This window comes from Pygoscelis adeliae, unplaced genomic scaffold (genome assembly GCF_000699105.1).
Source record: "Pygoscelis adeliae isolate BGI_AS28 unplaced genomic scaffold, ASM69910v1 Scaffold338, whole genome shotgun sequence".
In the NCBI taxonomy this organism is placed as follows: domain Eukaryota; kingdom Metazoa; phylum Chordata; class Aves; order Sphenisciformes; family Spheniscidae; genus Pygoscelis; species Pygoscelis adeliae.
The window spans coordinates 526,410-527,276 of record NW_008825305.1 but is presented as its reverse complement, the minus strand read 5'-3'; the positions used below and the strand labels follow the sequence as shown (position 1 = coordinate 527,276).

Sequence of the window (867 nt, the reverse complement as noted above, 5' to 3'; positions counted from 1 at the left end):
TGTAGCCGAGTCCTTGCGCTGGCAGTAGGTGAGGCTCGCCGGGAGCAGAGGCAGCACGTTTCCTTTCCCCGCTGCGCTCGGGGGCCGCTCTGACGCTCTCCGGAGCAGGAGGATGGAGTCTGCGAAGCACTGGGTGGGGCCTCTGGCTCTTTTTGGATGCGCTGTAATAAAGCCCTGCTGTAAGGAGCTCGTTTCTCATCGCCACCTCCCTAATCCCGGGGCTACGATTCCTTCTGTTTCACATCAGGTGCCCGGTGCGGAGGATCAGACAGCCCTGTCCCTGGAGGAGTGCCTTAGGCTGCTGGAGGCCACCTTCCCTTTCGGGGAGAATTCCGAGGTGAGAGGATGGGGCGACAGCCTCGGCGGATCCGGAGGCAGCGGCGGCTCTCCTTCGCTCACTCGCCGGGGTTTCGGTGCTTCTTGTGCCCCTAACCCAGACCGCAGAACCGGCAGTAAATTGGGTTAGCCCGCTTAAGGAGGCTCCAGGCACGGTGCCTGCGAAACTAGCGGTGGGGGGGTGGTCACGATTAATTAAAGACTTCTGGCTTTGCTTCTAATTAGTTCATAGTGAACTGTGGAGGAATAACTGCAACCAGTTTGCTTTGAACAAAGGAGAAGCGATTGCCCGCGCGGAGGTGGAAGGGCATTCGGGATTGCTGGCTCCCTGGCCGCGGCTGATCAGCCGGGACTGACTCTGCCTCACGTGGTTAGTTTCCAGCTGCGGATGTCTCCACCCTGAGCGAAGCCGTGCCCGGCGAGAGCAGGTCCGCGGGCATCCAGACCAGCCTGCTGTCTCCTCTCCTCACAGAGACCGAGTCGCCCTTCGATCTGGAGCAGCAGTGGCAGGACCTCATGTCTATCATGGAA

General features: G+C 60.4%; 1 protein-coding gene across 1 annotated transcript in view; it reads left to right on the top strand.

Annotated features, from left to right (window-relative positions):
• NFE2L1 (nuclear factor, erythroid 2-like 1) overlaps positions 1-867 on the top strand; it is a 10,062-nt gene that overhangs the window by 6,669 nt on the left and 2,526 nt on the right. Inside the window, exons 4-5 of the mRNA XM_009330158.1 lie at positions 248-337; positions 712-867. Coding sequence (XP_009328433.1) covers positions 248-337; positions 712-867 — 246 coding nt within the window. The remainder of the gene's footprint in view (positions 1-247; positions 338-711) is intronic.